This window comes from Sminthopsis crassicaudata, chromosome 2 (genome assembly GCF_048593235.1).
Source record: "Sminthopsis crassicaudata isolate SCR6 chromosome 2, ASM4859323v1, whole genome shotgun sequence".
Lineage (NCBI taxonomy): Eukaryota > Metazoa > Chordata > Mammalia > Dasyuromorphia > Dasyuridae > Sminthopsis > Sminthopsis crassicaudata.
Window position 1 is genome coordinate 37,432,037 of NC_133618.1, and position 15,349 is coordinate 37,447,385.

The 15,349-nt window shown below is 40.4% G+C and overlaps 1 protein-coding gene across 1 annotated transcript; it reads right to left on the bottom strand.

The window, feature by feature from the left end:
* Window positions 1-2,261: 2,261 nt before the first annotated feature.
* On the bottom strand, window positions 2,262-14,135 carry LOC141554170 (uncharacterized). The gene is made up of 3 exons (XM_074285788.1): window positions 13,712-14,135; window positions 9,790-9,916; window positions 2,262-5,360 (listed from the first exon to the last, which is right to left on the bottom strand). The coding sequence occupies exons 1-3, from the start codon at window positions 13,724-13,726 to the stop codon at window positions 3,451-3,453; spliced, it is 2,052 nt and encodes a 683-aa protein (XP_074141889.1). The 5' UTR covers window positions 13,727-14,135; the 3' UTR covers window positions 2,262-3,450.
* Between the last annotated feature and the right edge of the window lie 1,214 nt (window positions 14,136-15,349).

Consider the following 15,349-nt stretch of genomic DNA (forward strand, 5'->3'; position numbering starts at 1 on the left):
TTGAATGTTTCATTATATCTCTACCCCATAGATTTACTGTAAGGCCAGATACCAACAAGGCTTATTTGTCCAGATTCCATTCTATCCATCTTCTCGAATGCATGGCACTTGGTGCACCTCCTATGCCACATATATGGGTTCACGCTGGCTCTGGGGCCAGTCAGGGGGCCAAAGGAGGCAGTGATCACTGTTTGACCAGCCCCAGTGTCTAGTAGGCCTCTGGAAGGTCTCCCATTCAGTAAGACTGTGGCAAAAGGTTTTCCTAGTTCGATCACCTGACTCAGTGCTACTACAGGCCTCTCTGGGGCAGATGATAAAGGGACAGCTATGGCTATAGAAGAGCAATTGTTATCTATGTAAACAGGGGCATCATGGGGATTGGTGAATATTATGGAAGATGCTCCTGCTGGGAGAATACAAAGGTGGACTATACCAGGAACATAATCAAGGCAGAGTAAGGAAGAGGATTAATGGGGACTTCTACTGTAGCATGAGGAGGCCCTCAAAACTTGTCTAGGCTGCATATGGGTTCTGTGGGGTTTTCTGATCCCCTAATTGCTTATACTCTCCCTCTAGTGTCTGTACCAGATAAGCTTGAGGACTTTGCTGCTGCTTGGGCTGATAAGGGGGTGGGAAAGGTCTCCTCACCCCATTTCCCTGTTTTTTTTTTTATTGCCGGCATTGTATAGCAGAATGACCTCCCTTTCCACATTTGGAGCACATGACTGATAGTCATTTATTCTTACAATCCTTTCTCATATGTCCTGTAGCTCCCCGCCCATAACATCTCTTTTCCCCTACCTTGTCAAAGCAGATGGCTTCTGCTAGCAACTTGGCCTGATAGGTGGCCGATCTTAACGTTTCACATCTGCTCAACACATTCTCTAACCCTGCATTTGCAGGGAGACTAATCACAGCCTTTTTATAATGATGGGCATTTTCTGTAAGCATAAGCTTTAATACCTTCTCTGTCCCTTCCACGGGTCCCATACATCTGGCAACTGTTTCCTGCATGCAAGCCACAAAAATCAGGAAATGGTTCTTGTGGGCTTTGTTTAATTTGTGCTATATAATTTTCCTGTCACCCTGTTCTCCTACCAGCTTCTTTCATGCCTTTCTAGCACAATCGGCCACTAGGACACATTCTGAAGGCAAACAGTGGTTTCATATTGCCCTGTCCTGGACATTGCTGCATAAACTTGTGGAGCCCCATGTCCATGTCTCATTGCCTCCTGTTTAGCCTGCTCTGCAAATTTAGCTTGCCATACAACAGCCTGTCCAGGGGTCAAACAGGTGCAAACTATAGTCTTCCAATAATTAGGGCAGAGGATAAACATCATGGATAATTATTCAGTTTGGAGTAGTACAAAAGGAGTGGTGGGGCTATACTGAACTACAGAAGCTTTTAGGTCTTTTAATATGTTTCCATGGGATTGGAATATGCTCTCTCCGAAACCTACCAAGGGTTTGTGGATCTGGAGTTTCCTTGACAGGGCAAATTCCCCAACCCTCACCATCTTTCCCACTCTCATGGGCTTGTTCTATAGTTTTCTCTAATCCTGATTTCTCCTTGAAACTGGTAAATTCTACTTTTGCTGTTATGCTGGTGAGGGGTGGGGACAGGTTTTTCCTTTTCTTCATTTGTTCCATTTACCCTGTACTCTGGTAAAGAGGCTTCTAACTCTCTCAGTTCTGGGTACAGGTGTTTATATGAGGGTGCCCTGGGTGGTGGTGGAGGCCAGTGTTCCTCAGGCTATTCTGAGGCTGTTTCCTTCAAACATAGCCTTCACAAGACTAAATATTATAAAATCCCTATCCTCTAACAAACAGCCCAGGGGTGTCTTTCTCATAACTAGTGATTTGTTCTACCAATACCTTCCATTTGGCTTTATCCAAGCTGATACCTGCCAGCCAAGGAGACACAATTTCAACTTTAGAGATAAAAGCACATAGTTCAAAGGGAGCATAACTCCCTGCTTCATCACCTTATATAATTGCCTAGTCCAGATCTCGTTCTCCTCTGGCTTGATTACATGCAATTTATTGCTCATCTTCCTGCCTGATTTTTGTATACGGGGCACTTCCTATGTCTTCTTGCTTTCTACATGTCCCGATTCTCCTCTTGCCCTTCAAGTCCCTGTTTGGTGCCACTTGCCAGGTTCTATACCTGCAGACAGTCAAGTTTTACTTCCTTCCAGTCTTTGGTGCACATCTGGACATGACCAGCGTGTTCAACAAAGGAAGTCACAAGCCAGGAGAGATGAGATTAGTAAGCACTTTATTAATGCGTGTTCAAGCAAGAGCACATATCTTCCCTCTCATCTGTCTGTCCTCCTCCTTTTATTCCCCCATCCACCAGGATGTTGCAAGCCTGCGTCAACAAGCTGAGGTATGCAAGACAAAACTTGCGTGACATACACAGGACGTTCCAGAGCTCTCACCTGGGAACAGAGCCACTTATCAGAACAACTGAGGCATGGAACACAAGGAACTTTGCCCTTGAGGCCATGTCATGGTCTTCGTTCCTTGTGATCTCCAGTTTGCTCTGGGTCTCATGTTTTTCCAAGGGAACTGCACAGTCAGCTCCTAACATAACCTATATCAAATTGCTTTAGAAGGGGAGAAGGGAGGGAAAAATTTTGGAACTTAAAATCTTAGAAAACATGAATGTTGAAAATTATCTTTATTTATTTGGTCCCCATTATAAGTATAATGAAACAAGCAGAACTTTTCTTATTTGCATAGAATGATGTAAAACTGTAGTTTACTTGGCTTTGTAATTTATACTGTGTTCAACTTCTGAGATTGCTTAGTTATCTTTAAACAACTTTTGTCCAGAAGTGTCAATGTCTTAATCTACTCCTTGGATCTTGTCCCTTAACTCCTCCATGGTCCCTAGATATATAAGATTGTTGCCCCAAACCCACCAGTTCAATCAGTATGAAGGCTTAAGGTATTATGTCAGCTTGAGCCAGTGAAGATATTTTTAGCTTGAAAGTTTTCTTAGATTCTTTACATTTAGATTTCTCACCAGGATGAATTATCTGATATTTAAGATGTGAGCTGCACAAGAAAGTTTTCTCAATTTTAATTTTTTTTATTATGCAAAGTTTGATTTCAGCCATGGTCTGCTTCAATATCAGAACATTCAAAAGATTTCCCTCCAGTATGAATTTCTTTTACTTTTAAAAGTTTCTATACACTTGAAAACTTTTCCATAATTTTTGCAATTTAGTGTCCTTTAGGTTTGAAGATTTTTCCATATTCATTTCATATGCAGAGGTTCATGTCAGTTACGACTTTTCTTATGTGAATTAAGATGACCTTTCTCCCTGAAGGCTTTTCCACATTGATTACTTATATAGTTTCACATCAGTATGGGTTTTCTTATGTCTGTCAAAATGTTCCTTAACTTTGAAGGCTTTTCCACATTCATTAGATAGTTTCATATCAGTTACGACAATTTTTATGTGAATTAAGACTTCTTTTCTCTCTGAAAGCTTTTCCACATTTATTACATTTAAAGGGTTTCTCTCCAGTATGAATTCTCTTATGTGAATTAAGGCCTCCCTTCTGCCAGTAGGCTTTTCCACATTCATTACATTTAAAGGGTTTCTCTCCAGTATGAATTTTCTTATGTGAATTAAGCCTTTCTTTGAGCCTGTAGGCTTTTCCACATTCATTACATTTAAAGGGTTTCTCTCCAGTATGAATGCTCTTATGTGAATTAAGGTGTCCCTTGAGCCTGTAGGCTTTTCCACATTCATTACATTTAAAGGGTTTCTCTCCAGTATGAATGCTCTTATGTGAATTAAGGTTTCCCTTCTGCCTATAGGCTTTTCCACATTCATTACATTTAAAAGGTTTCTCTCCAGTATGAATTCTCTCATGTAAATTAAGGTTTGCCTTTTGCCTGTAGGCTTTTCCACATTCATTACATTTAAAGGGTTTCTCTCCAGTATGAATGCTTTTATGTGAATTAAGGTTTGCCTTGTACCTGTAGGTTTTTCCACATTCATTACATTTAAAGGGTTTCTCTCCAGCATGAATTCTCTCATGTGAATTAAGGCTTACCTTGTACCAGTAAGCTTTTCCACATTCATTACATTTAAAGGGTTTCTCTCCAGTATGAATTCTCTTATGTGAATTAAGACCTGTCTTATGCCAGTAAGCTTTTCCACATTCATTACATTTAAAGGGTTTCTCTCCAGTATGAATGCTCTTATGTGAATTAAGGGCTGCCTTCTGCCGGTAGGCTTTTCCACATTCATTACATTTAAAGGGTTTCTCTCCAGTATGAATTCTCTTATGTGAATTAAGCTCTGCCTTGTGCCGGTAGGCTTTTTCACATTCATTACATTTGAAGGGTTTCTCTCCAGTATGAATTCTCTTATGTGAATTAAGGCTTGCTTTGTGCCCGTAGGCTTTTCCACATTCATTACATTTATAAGGCTTCAGCCCAGTATGAACTACCTCATGTACAGCCAAGCCTTCTTTACGCCTAAAGACTTTTCCACATTCAATACATACATATGGTTTCTCTCCAGTATGAATTGTTTTATGTATGTTCAGGTTTCCCTTAAACATGAAGGCTTTTCCACATTCTTTACATATATATGGTTTCTCTCCAGTATGAATTTTCTTATGCCTCTCGAGGAGACACTTCTGGAAGAATGCTTTTCCACATGCATTACATTCATAGGGCTTCTCCCCAGTATGAATTGCTCTATGTACAGGCAGTGATCTTTTCAGCCTAAAGGCTTTTCCACATTCATTACACTTATAAGGTTTCTCTTCAGTAGGAAGTCTCTTATATGGAAAAAGACATCCCCTCTGGCTAAAAGTTTTGCTATCATCATTACATTGTTTAATAGGCTTTTCTTTCTCAAGATTTTTCTGTGGAACAGCAAGATCTGAATTGTAACTGGGAGGCTCAGCAAATTTATGAGATTTCACTCCAGCGTGAATTTCTTCATGTACATTAAGGCATGAATTGATGTGGAAGGTTTTGCCACATTCATCAATTCTATGAGGTTCTCTTTGAGAACACACTCTATGGTAATGATTCTGTTTTGAGTGGTAACCGAAAAGCTTCTTGTATTTATTACATTTACAAAGGTTCTTCAGTATGAAAATTCTGCAACATGAAGTTTTGCTGTGCTTAACAATTAGCTTCATGGACTGTCTTTCTGGGTTGTTTATCTGACTTTTTAATCCAGTGTCATGATTCCAAGCTTCTCCCAATTTAGAACTGCTGAAATCATTGTTTATGAGTCTCTCTCTAGATGTCTCTCTGGTAGTAATACAATGTTTTGGAGTTGACTCCTTGGTTTCATATTCTCTTTTCTTAACTGGGGAATCTGAAAGTAACACAAAAAAGTGTCAGCACCCAGTGCTCAATGTTGTGGGGAAAAGAAAACTACTTTAAACTCAATTTTAAATTTAGTCATCTTCACTGAAGAAGGGTGACTGATGTGGACAAGGTAGAAGAAATATGATTAAGAGGGAGCTGAAGCCCAAAAATAGGTAAGAAGTAACATAACTGCCTAATAGTTCAAAAACAGTTAAAATTTCAGAGAGAAAAACAATAATTCTAAAAACCACAGAGTATTACAGTTCAAGTGGATCTCTGATAACACTGAAGAGAGTGATTGAAACTTTGATTTTATAGATATATCCAAATTCTAGATGAAGAAATTCCTTATGGAAGGTTGCTATCTTCTATCAAAGTCATAGATTGAGAGCTGCTGAGACTATTGAACAGGGAGGTGTTACTGCCATAGTGCATCTTCCTGGTTCAATTTGGCCTCAAATTGAGGGTTCCTTCACAAGTCACATAATCCTATTGGCCTCAATTTCCTCATCTGTCACATGAGCTGGAGAAGGAAGTGCTAGACCATTCCAGGATCTCCACCAAGGAACCTCAAACAGGGTCACAAAGTGGTGGACAGAACTCAAGACCTCAAATAAAAGGAGTATTGAGAGGTGAACTGTCCAATGTCACACTTAGTGGTAGAGGCAGGCTCTGAATCCAGGTCTACTAACTAGGAAACTGGCATTCTTTACATTTGGTCACACTTCAAATCCTTGTATCTTGTTCTATGTTTCCTTGTACCAAAAAAATTCCTAAATTTGTGGAAATAGAAAGCCAAACTGTGAGTCCCAGTTGTGACATTTATTAGGTAGTTGACCATGGGGAAGTTATGTTATGGATTTTTTTTAATAGCTTTTTATTGACAGAACATATGCATGGGTAATTTTTCAACATTGTCCCTTGTACTCACTTCTGTTCCAACTTTTCCCTCCCTCTACCCCCTCCCCTAGATGGTAGGCAATCTCATACATGTCAAACATTTGTACAGTTCTTTTGTTTTACAAGAAAAATCAGATTCAGAAAGGTAAAAATAACCTGGGAAAAAAAAAAGGGGCAAGTAATCCACATTCATTTCCCAGTGTTCTTTCTCTGGGTGTAGCTAGTTCTGCTCATCATTGGGAATTGGAACTGAATAGTATCTTTTCTTTGTTGAAGATATCCACTTCCATCAGAACACATCCTTACATAGTATTGTTCCTTAAGTGTACAATGATCTCCTGGTTCTGCTCATTTCACTTAGCATCAGTTCATGTAAGTCTCTCCAAGCCTCTCTGTATCATTTCTTACAAAACAACAATATTCCATATATGTTATGGATTTTCAAAGGCCTTATTCTAAAATGAGAATAATACAAAAACCATCTATCCCAAATGTTGGTTAAACATTAGTAAACAAAGTACAAATATTAGTTATGGTTATTATTAAAGTTGTTACTTACATATATAATTATTAAATGATCTTGCTTTCCTTGAGGCAATGGAAAGAGACAGCTGATTGCATAAATTAAAGGTAGGAAAGGGAAAATATCAAGTGGACAGAAAGTATAGATGGCATCTTTATAGATTCTGTCACTGAAAAGAATGAGATAAATTGGAGGGAAGATAAAACTGGCAACAGGATATGGTCAAGGTTTGATTTTTTTAAGTAGAGGACAGGCTTAATTATACATGAAAGTACTTTTCCATTTATCTCTCAGAAAGGACTCATCAAAGATAAAAAAATAATCTAAGGATTTAAGAAGAGAAAACAGTCAAAGAAATAAAGAATAGGACCCAGCATATGATTAGGAGTTTACAAGAATTACAGCTTTTTCTGAAACTAGAGAGAAATACAAGGGCAGATTTAGTAGAAAACCATTTCTTGACACAAAAGGTGAGGTTACAGGAGGAGAGCAGGATAGACAACCACAGCTTCTCTCCTCAGGCCTATGGACCTTGAAAGAGAGCTCCAGGCCCAACATTTCCAAGGTAACTCACTCTATGATCCAGCCAAGCTCCTGCTGGCAGTGAGTCCTGTCCCTGCCTAGATCTATGGGTCAGGGGTTTTCAGCTGCATCTGACCCTTTGTAAGCCCCTCTGAGGGATTTCTTGGCAGAGATTCATATGTCAGAAGAGTTTGCCATTTGCTTCTCCATAACATGTCACAGATGAAATCAACAGGGTTAAGGGACCTGTCTATGGTCTCACTGCTGGGAAGTGTTTGAGGTCAGACTGGAACTCAGAACCCTGAGGCTCCTTCAGTCCAGGGCTGGCACTCGGGGGACTGCACCCCCAGTCTGCCTGGTTATTATTCACCCTCAGAAATGTATCTGGGGTCTTCTTCCCCAGATAGCCAGGGGGCTTCATATCTCTCCAGCTGAGAAATCACAGTTGGTTTAGTACTGGAAGCCCTGCTCAAGGACAAATAAGTGGGAAGTGCTGAGAACACAGAGACTCATCAGATCTCAGTCCTGGTCTCTCTCTACAGAAAAGGGGCAGATCTGGAAATGCCAGTGGAGAAGCATCAATGACCCCTGAAGGATATTTCCCTCAGCAAATGTGAGGAAAGGGACAGAGCCTTTGGTGCAGACACAGGACAGATGGGGTCACATTCACCCACTCCTAGTCTGCTGGGAGAAGTCTTTCCTTCTCTGCCCTGAGGCTCTATGGAGAACCTGAAGCCTGGCTGAGCAGAAAGTGTAGAAGGACAGCCTGCAGGGCTGCAGAATGAAGCTGTGGATTTCCAGCTGGACAAAGCAAGAACTTTTTGTCTGCGAAGAGCAACAACTGCTCACAAACTGCCCAAAGGTCTGAGGGCATCTCTATGTAAAGCTATTTGTGTGATTCTCCCTCCCTGTCCAGCAAACTCAAATTCAGCCAAGCTCCTCAGCCACCCACAGCCATAGACAGATGGAATGCTCTGACCTTGAAGTAGTTCCCCTTCCATCTCTGCAGGTTATCATGGGATATTCCCAACTCTGCCATTCCCTACTCTTTGCCTTTAAACATTTGCAACCCTAATTTACCTTCAGATTAGCCAAAGTTCAGCCATCTATAGAATGAGGTTTTTCCTTATCCCCCTAGACATTTTGTCATCCCTTTAGAAATGACTTGTTTTGCTAGGAAAACATTTTTATAGTCAAAGATTCTGATAAAGGCCTCATTTCCAAAATATATAGAGAATTGACTCTAATTTATAAGAAATGAAGCCATTCTCCAATTGATAAATGGTCAAAAGATATGAACAGACAATTCTCAGACGAAGAAATCGAAACTATTTTTAGCCATATGAAAAGATGCTCCAAGTCATTATTAATCAGAGAAATGCAAATTAAGACAACTCTGAGATACCACTACACACCTGTCAGATTGGTTAGAATGACAGGGAAAGATAATGGTGAATGTTGGAGGGAATATGGGAAAACTGGGACACTGATACATTGTTGGTGGAATTGTGAATACATCCAGCCATTCTGGAGAATGATTTGGAACTATGCTCAAAAAGTTATCAAACTGTGCAGCACATCCTTTGATCCAGTGGTATTACTACCAGACTTATATCCCAAAGAGATTTTAAAAAAGGGAAAGGGACCTGTATGTGCAAGAATTTTTGTGGCAACCTCTTTGTAGTGGCCAGAAACTGGAAACTGAGTGGATGCCCATCAATTGGAGAATGGTTGAATAAATTGTGGTATATGAATGTTATGGAATATTATTGTTCTGTAAAAAATGACCAGCAGGATGATTTCAGAAAGGCCCGGAGCGACTTGCATGAACCGATGCTGAGTGAAATGAGCAGGACCAGGAGATCATTATACACTTCAACAACAATACTGTATGAAGATATATTCTGATGGATGTGGCCCTCTTCAACAATGAGATGAACCAAATCAGTTCCAATAGAGCAATGAACTGAATCGGCTACACCCAGCAAAAGAACTCTGGGAGATGACTATGAACCACTACATAGAATTCCCAATCCCTCTATTTTTGTCCACCTCCATTTTTTATTTCCTTTACAGGTTAATTGTACGCTATTTCAAAGTCTGACTCTTTTTGTACAGCAAAATAATTGTTTGGACATGTATACATATATTTTCTTTAACTCATACTTTAACATATTTAACATGTATTGGTCAACCTGCCATATGGGGTGGGGGGAAAGAGGGGGAAAGTTGGAACAAAAGGCTTAGCAATTGTCAATGCTGAAAAATTACCCAAGCATATATCTTGAAAATAAAAAGTTATTAAAAAAAAAAAAATTACTTGTTTTGTATTGACATATAGATTCTGGGTGCCTATCTGAACAGTACAGAAGCCCCATGAAAGCAGGACCTGTCTTAATTATTCTGTTGTCCCCTGGTGACTATCATAGTTCCTGGTACTCAGTTAGAGATGAATGAATGCTGATTGGATAACTGAAAGAAGTTAGCTTACCAAGGGAGACAAAGTTCTCATAGTTCTCCAGCATCACATCCCAATACATGTCCTTCTGGTCAGGATCCAAATAGCTCCATTCCTCCTGGGTGAATTCCACAGCAACATCTTGAAATGTTAATAAATTCTGAAAAACCATAGGATCTTAGTGTGAGACATGAAAGAAACTTCAAAAGCCATCTAGTAAAGGAAGGTTGGGAGGAAGGGAGGGAGACACTTAGAACTCAAAATGTAACTAAAAATGAAATAGTTTGTTTTTTTTTAATTTTCAATACTTTTTTTTGAAAATGCGTGCAATGATACTTTTAACAGTTAATCCTGCAAAACCTTGTGTTTCAAATTTTTTTTCCCTCCCTCTGCACCTCTGTCCAATCCTGACAGCAAGTAATCCAATATAGGTTAAAAATGTACAATTATGCTCAAAGAGTTATCAAACTGTGCATACCCTTTGATCCAGCAGTGTTATTACTGGGTTTATATCCCAAAGAGATTTTAAAGAAGGGAAAGGGACCTGTATGTGCCAAAATGTTTATGGCAGCCCTCTCTGTAATGACCAAAAAGTGGAAACTTAGTGGATGTCCATCAATTGGAGGATGGCTGAATAAATTGTGGTATATGAATATTATGGAATATTATTGTTCTGTAGGAAATGACCAATAGGATGATTTCAGAAAGGCCTGGGGAGACTCACATGAACTGATGCTGAGTGAAATGAGCAGGACTAGGAGATCATTATACACTTCAAGAACAATACTATGTGATGATTAATTCTGATGGACAAGGCCCTCTTTAACAATGAAATGAACCAAATCAGTTCCAATAGAGCAGTAATGAACTGAACCAGCTACACCCAGCGAAAGAACTCTGGGAGATGACTATGAACCACTACATAGAATTCCAATCCCTCTGTGTTTTGTTCGCCTGCATTTTGGATTTCCTTCACAGACTAATTGTACACTATTTCAAAGTCCGATTCTTTTTGTACAGCAAAATAACTGTTTGCACATGTATACATATATTTTCTTTAACTCATACTTTACATAACATATTTAACATGTATTGGTCAACCTGCCATGTGGGGTGGGGGGAAGGAGGGGAAAAGTTGGAACAAAAGGTTTAGCAATTGTCAATGCTGAAAAATTACCTATGCATATATCTGGTAAATAAAAAGCTATAATAAAAAAAATTAAAAATGCACAATTCTTCCAAACATATTTCCCCTTTATCACGTTTTGTAAGAAAAACCTGATCAAAAGGGGAAAAAAAATGAGGAACTCCCCCCCCAAGCAAAAAACCACAAAAAAGTTGAAAATATTATGTTTTGATCCACATCCAGTTTACATAATCCTTTCGCTAGATGCAGATGGCTCCCTTCCTCCCAAGTCCACTGGAACTGCCTTGAATCACCTCACTATTGAAAAAGCCATGTCCATTCAGTTGATCATGTCATAGTCTTGTTGTTCTGTACAATGTTCTCTTGGTAATACTCACCTCACTTAGCATCAGCTCATGCAAGTCTTTCCAGGCTTTTCTGAATTCAGTCTGTTCATTAGATTGTATAGAACATTAATATACCATAATTTATTCAGCCAATCATTTTCAGGTCCTTGCCACTACAAAAATGTTTGCACATGTGGTTTCTTTTCCCATTTCTATAATTTCTTCGGGATACACACCCACCAGAGACATTGTTGGATCAAAGGGTATGCACAATTTAAAACCCTTTAGGCATAGTTCCAAATTGTTCCCCAGAATAAATGGATCAGTTCATAACTCCACCACCTAGTTTTCCTACTTCCCCTCCAACATCATCTTTCTGAGAGTGTTACTTCAGAGTTATCTTAATTTGCAATTCTCTAATCAAGGTGATTTAGATAATTTTTGCATATGACTAGAAGTTCCTTTAATTTCTTTCCCAGAAAATTGTTCATATCCTCGGATCCTTTATCAGTTGGGAAATTCCATGATTTGCTCCCACATAGTCCACCAAAATAATGAAAGAAGGAAAACAATTTACCATTATCAAAAATGAACAGGCTGAAAGTACCATCTCTCAAGAGTAAATTTAATCAATAACTAGGAGAGATATTGGAGGGATATGCCAATGAATATGAAAACCTAAAGGAAATGGATGAATATTCATTATATAAATTGCCCAGATCAATGGAACAGGGGAAAAAAAATATATATATATATATATGTATATATATATATATATAAAATAAAACTTTAGAGGAAAAATAAAATTAGCATGCCATCAATGAATTTGCCAGAAAAAATCCAGAGGGTCAGAAGCATTCACAAGTTAATTTTACCAATTTAGAGAACAATTAATGTGATATTGATTACTAAACTAGGAAACCAAATAAAGACAAAAATTATACATTACTTTCATACAATCCAATGGAAATACTGATGTAAAAATTTTAAATACAACATTAGGGAGGGGATTACAGAAATGCATCCTAAGGATAATACATCAGGACCTGATTGGATTTGTATCAGAAATGCAGGGATGATTCAAGATTAGCTAATTAAATTAGCCTAATTTATCCCATCAATAACAAAAACTAAAGAAATCATCTGATTATGCAATGGATGGAGAAAAAGCTTTTGACAAAATAGAACACCCAAGCCTTCTAAAATCACTTGAGAGAATAGGAATAAAGAGAGGTTTCCTTACAATGCTAACTATTATCCATTAAACAAACAGCCAGCATTCTCTGCAATGAATTTAAGCTAGAAGCCTTCCCAATGAGATCAGGGATGAAGCAATTCCACCATTATTGTACTAAAATGTTACCTACAGCAATAAAAGAAAAAGTAATTGGATAAACAGCAAAAGCGAGGAGGGAAAAACCTCTCAGTCTTTGCAGAAGATATGATGACATTTTAAAGAATGCTAGAGAATCAACTAAAATAAACCACCTGAAAGACTTAATCTCTTGAGCAAAATTTCAAGACATAAAATGAACCCGCAGAAATCACTGGCATTTGGACGCATTACCCACAAAGTCCAGCAGCGAGAGACAGAAAGAGAAATGCCACTTGAAATAACTACAGTCAGGGACCTCCGACCCACTTCAAAAGATTTAAGAAATTAAATTAAATTGAAATTAATAAATTAAAACAATGGGGAATGAGGAGGAACTGATGCTGTTTTGGACCAAGAGAATCTAAAGAACTGGTCCCCGCAGCAAGCAGGGAGAGCCCTGACCGAGGTCAGCGCAGATCCACGGCCCCGCCCGCTGGGAGGCTCGGCTCAGACCCACCTCGAGTAGAGGTCTCAGGCCCCCGCCAGGGTCAGGACCAGTCAAGACCCTCAGGTTAAATTTCCCCACAAAACCTGCGCCCTCTCAAGGCCGCCGCCGCCATCCTTTGGGTCAGACCTCGAGGCCACTCAGCCTCCGGGTGTCTTTCCCTTTCCCCTCCCCCATGCCAAGTGATTTCTCCCCCAACCCCCCCCCACGCTTCCCCTCCCCCCTTCTCACTGCAGCTACAAGCATTAGTAGGGGCTGAGATCCCTTTCAGGACTTAGCCGGCCTCCTTAGACACGCCCCTTTATGGGGTGCTCCCTTTCTACGGGTAACAGTGAGTCCCGCAGAGGAACTAGTCTTCCCCTCCCCCACTCTATTCATATTTACCATTACCGGTGTCTATAGAATACGTTCATTTTGTGTATAAATATACAGACTTGTCCTAATTAAGTCTACATTTGCCAAAGCAGAATAATCGTATATTCTTCCCGTGACCCGGCCCCGATTTTTGGGGCCTACCCAAACCTGACGTCCACAAATCTACAATATTTTGGTTCTCAAACCACATCAAGGCGGCAGAACTGGAAGCCAGGGCCCCGGGGGCGCCTTTCTCCCTTCCCCAGCTGGGCCGCCCAGGAAGAGCCCTCCCGTCCACAGTCACTCACCCACGTGGCGTACATGTCTCCGCAATACCCTCCTAAGGCAGAGGAAAGGGCTGAAAACAGATCTCTTCTTAACTGCGCATGCTCAGAGACAGCTTGGCTTTGCGTCGGAAACCGAGATCCCTCTCCTCCCTTCTGGGAAATGTAGTTCCGTGGATGGTACGCAGGCGCACAAGCTATATTGTCACGGGGAGTTAAAAGGGACTTCTGTTAAGGCCGCTGCCGCAGGGACTAGGCGGCGGGAGTGAGGGGCGCTCACCGAGGCGCTCTCTACTCTCAAGGCGCTTCTTCTGTTGGGAGCTGAAGAGGGAAAGCCAGACACAGAGAAGTGGCTGTAAAATGTCGGCTGAATAAATATCCAATTCATCTGCAACAATTGCCAGAAACTCAGAGGGCAGGTTCTACCGCTCTGCGCAGCCGAGTGACGTCATGGGATGCTCCGCTCCTAGACAGCTCTGCTCCCAGCGCGCATGTGTACAGTGCGTTTACCTGCCAAGCGCTCTGCGGCCGTGATCTAGGTCAGGTCCGCAGCTGGAGCGGATGGATCTCAGGGGCCGGGTCTCTGCCCAGCTTCTCCTGTCACATGTTCCGAAGCTGAGGCGGGGTTGTGTGTGGATGTAATCAGCACTCAACCATTAGGCACTGACTGTATGCCTGGTGACGAATATTGTTGATATCAAACATTATCTATGATTTTTTTAAATTAAAGCTTTTTATTTATAAAACACATGCATGGGTAATTTTTCAACATTGACCCTTGCATAACCTTCTGTTCCTCCTTTCCCCCCACTCCCTCCCTTAGGTGGCAAGTAACATAATATATGCTAAATATGTTGAAATATATGTTAAATCCAATACATGTAAACATAGTTATAGTTATTTTGCAGCACACACACACACACAAAAAATCAAACCAGGAAAAAAAAAAGCTGAAAGAAAACAAAATGCAAGCAAACAACAACAGAAAGAGTGAAAACACTATCCCACCCCCCTGGACGTGGAGTCTTCATCTCTGAACAATTGGGACGTCTGAATTATCTCATTGTTGAAGAGGGCCACGTCCTATGATCTTAACAATCCAAATAATGTCAGATTTCTAGTCCTGTTCCTGCATTCCTACTCTTTAAATTCTTGGTCTGAAGTCAGAAGACTCATTTCCTTGAGTTCTCATCTGGTCTCAGATACTTTCTGGCTGTGTGACCCTCTTTACCTCGGTGTCCTCATGTGTAAAAGGAGCTGGAGAAGGAAATGGCCGAGAGTCCAGTATCTTTGCCCAGACTAATCATATGATCTCCCTCATCTCTCCTCAGATTGGAGTGTGGTTGGTGCAGCTCTAAAGTCCTGCTAAACCTTTACTTTAAGGGGGGCTAAGATCTGAACTTTACAACTAAACTATTTTCTATCGACTGCTCTGTTGGGTATTCAGGATGCCTGGCACCTTCTCCCTGTCATCTTCCCTTTGTGTACAGTGTTCCCCCATAAGGAAATTCCTTGAATGCAAGAACTGAGGTTTCTTCCTTCCTTCCTTCCTTCCTTCCTTCCTTCCTTCCTTCCTTCCTTCCTTCCTTCCTTCCTTCTTTCCTTTCCTTTCCTTTCTTTTCTTCCTTCCTTCCTTTTTCTTTCTTTCTTTCTTTCTTTCTT